We start from the raw sequence: 2,264 nt of genomic DNA on the forward strand, positions 1-2,264 counted from the left end.
AAATTAATTATTAAAAATTATGACACATATGTTTGATTTTTACTGGATGTTGCTCGATAATTTTTTTTTTCAATTTTTTCAAATGAGAGAACAAACTCTCTCAACATAATTTACTGGATAATTTTTACCAGTCATTTTAAATAAATAATTTTAATTTATTTTCCAAATTACGTTAATTCAAATCATATAAAGTGCGTATGTAAATGCTCTATAAACATTCGGTAACGATACGCTCATATTACGCCGTGAGTAGGGCGATAAACGTGACGTCTTGTGTGATGTTATTTAGTTGATGGCGTTCGTAATTTGAATGTGGTATTTGCTGCTAACTTCGCGTAACTTCCTCCTTTCTATTTCATATCTCGTCGGAGGTGGGTGCTTTCCATGCCAATGGACATCGTTATAAAATTATAATAGAATACATTAAAAATGCTTCCTAATTAAGACCGATGATGTGACTGTTATTTAAAACAAATAACCTTTTTTACTTGTTGCTAGGTCTTCATCAACAATGGGAGCGTACAGGTATATGCAGGAGTTGTACAGAAAAAAGCAAAGCGATGTAATGCGCTATTTGCTCCGTATTCGTGTGTGGCAATACCGCCAACTCACTAAATTGCATCGTTCGCCAAGGCCAACTCGACCAGATAAGGCACGTCGTTTGGGATATCGTGCCAAGCAAGGATTCGTCATTTACAGAATCCGCGTTCGCAGGGGTGGTCGTAAGCGTCCAGTACCCAAAGGTTGCACATACGGAAAGCCCAAAAGTCATGGTGTAAATGAATTGAAACCATATCGTGGATTACAATCTATTGCTGAGGTATGTTATTGTTGAATTGTCCTATTGTATATTAATATTTGTTTAAAACAATTGGATATTTAAATTTATTTTTGATTCCTTTTTAGTAACATAAGAAATACTTATTGAAATCAATGTATAATTATTTGTATATATTGTCTCATTAGGAACGTGTAGGTCGCAGACTTGGCGGTCTCAGAGTTCTGAATTCCTATTGGGTGGCACAGGATGCATCCTACAAATATTTTGAAGTTATACTAGTTGACACTCATCACTCTGCAATTCGTCGTGACCCCAAAATTAATTGGATCTGTAAGCATGTCCATAAGCACAGGGAACTGCGTGGTCTTACATCTGCTGGAAAGAGTTCCCGTGGAATTGGCAAGGGCTATAGATATTCTCAAACTATTGGTGGTTCTCGCCGTGCTGCCTGGAAACGCAAGAATCGTTTGAATATGTTAAGAAAGCGTTAAATATTACGAGAATCTTAACTGTTTTAATAAAGCTATGCAGTTTTATATTGTGCAATCCACATGTTTCATTTATAATGGTGTAGTAATTAGAATTTTGGAACAAATTGTGCTTATTGGTAAGTCCATAACATGTTTGTGGAACTTTAAATGTAATATAGAATGGTATCAGTGTTTAAAATTTTAAAAATTATTTTTATTTGTTTGCCTTAAGAGACTCAGCTCGCATTCTTCTGGTTCAGCAGAGATATACGAAATCTACGGCCGGCTATTCAGAGAAAAATTCAAATTAAAAAAAAAATCTGCTCGCGTAGCCCGGAATCAATTTAAACTTTAATAATCCATATATCCGGAAGTATGAAGTTCACCTGAAAAAATTATGTGGTTGTGATCAGCACTAAAATTTCTATCTGCAGTAAAAATTGTAAACGTTTCGGAGTGGTATTCTTAAAGATATTTAATAAAATGCGGGGATAGTTTTGGAACTTTGGATCCCCATATTTCGGGAACTACTGATTTCCCCCGAAAAAAAACTAGTTGTAATCACCATCAGAAGGACTACCTATAGTAAAAATGATCTGGGAGGTGTCCATAAAGTACATTTGTTCCGGGATAATGGTTCTTTGTTTGGACTGCCTCCTGTTCCCTTTTTATATTTCAGGTTGTTCTCCGCATTTGGCCTTACGTATTTTATTGGTCCACCAAAACCTATCAAAGTTTCAGAAGTAATGCAAATAAAATTGTTATCAATTTTTGAGGTTCCAAGGATTCATCATCTTAATTCTTTTTAATGGCCATCAGCCTCTCTGCTACCTTTAAAAAATCCACGTTGAGGCTTGAGTTTAGGGGCTCATCTCCGATTTTCCTAGATCTCGTCTCCCTGATCACGAAAATATATGACATTCATGGGGAAATCCATATTTCCCGAGATATGGACCTCTGAAGTTCCGGAATTCATATGCTCATAATTTCGACATTTATATGGACCGATTAAT

At 35.6% G+C, this 2,264-nt stretch overlaps 1 protein-coding gene across 1 annotated transcript; it reads left to right on the forward strand.

The window, feature by feature from the left end:
- The first annotated feature begins 463 nt into the window (after window positions 1–463).
- On the forward strand, window positions 464–1,273 carry LOC133324606 (large ribosomal subunit protein eL15). The gene is made up of 2 exons (XM_061533443.1): window positions 464–820; window positions 967–1,273. The coding sequence occupies exons 1-2, from the start codon at window positions 512–514 to the stop codon at window positions 1,270–1,272; spliced, it is 615 nt and encodes a 204-aa protein (XP_061389427.1). The 5' UTR covers window positions 464–511; the 3' UTR covers window position 1,273.
- Window positions 1,274–2,264: the final 991 nt, after the last annotated feature.

The sequence above is a fragment of the Musca vetustissima genome, unplaced genomic scaffold (assembly GCF_032173495.1).
Source record: "Musca vetustissima isolate MV318-11 ecotype Yass unplaced genomic scaffold, APGP_CSIRO_Mvet_v1 utg5917, whole genome shotgun sequence".
NCBI classification, from domain to species: Eukaryota; Metazoa; Arthropoda; class Insecta; order Diptera; family Muscidae; genus Musca; species Musca vetustissima.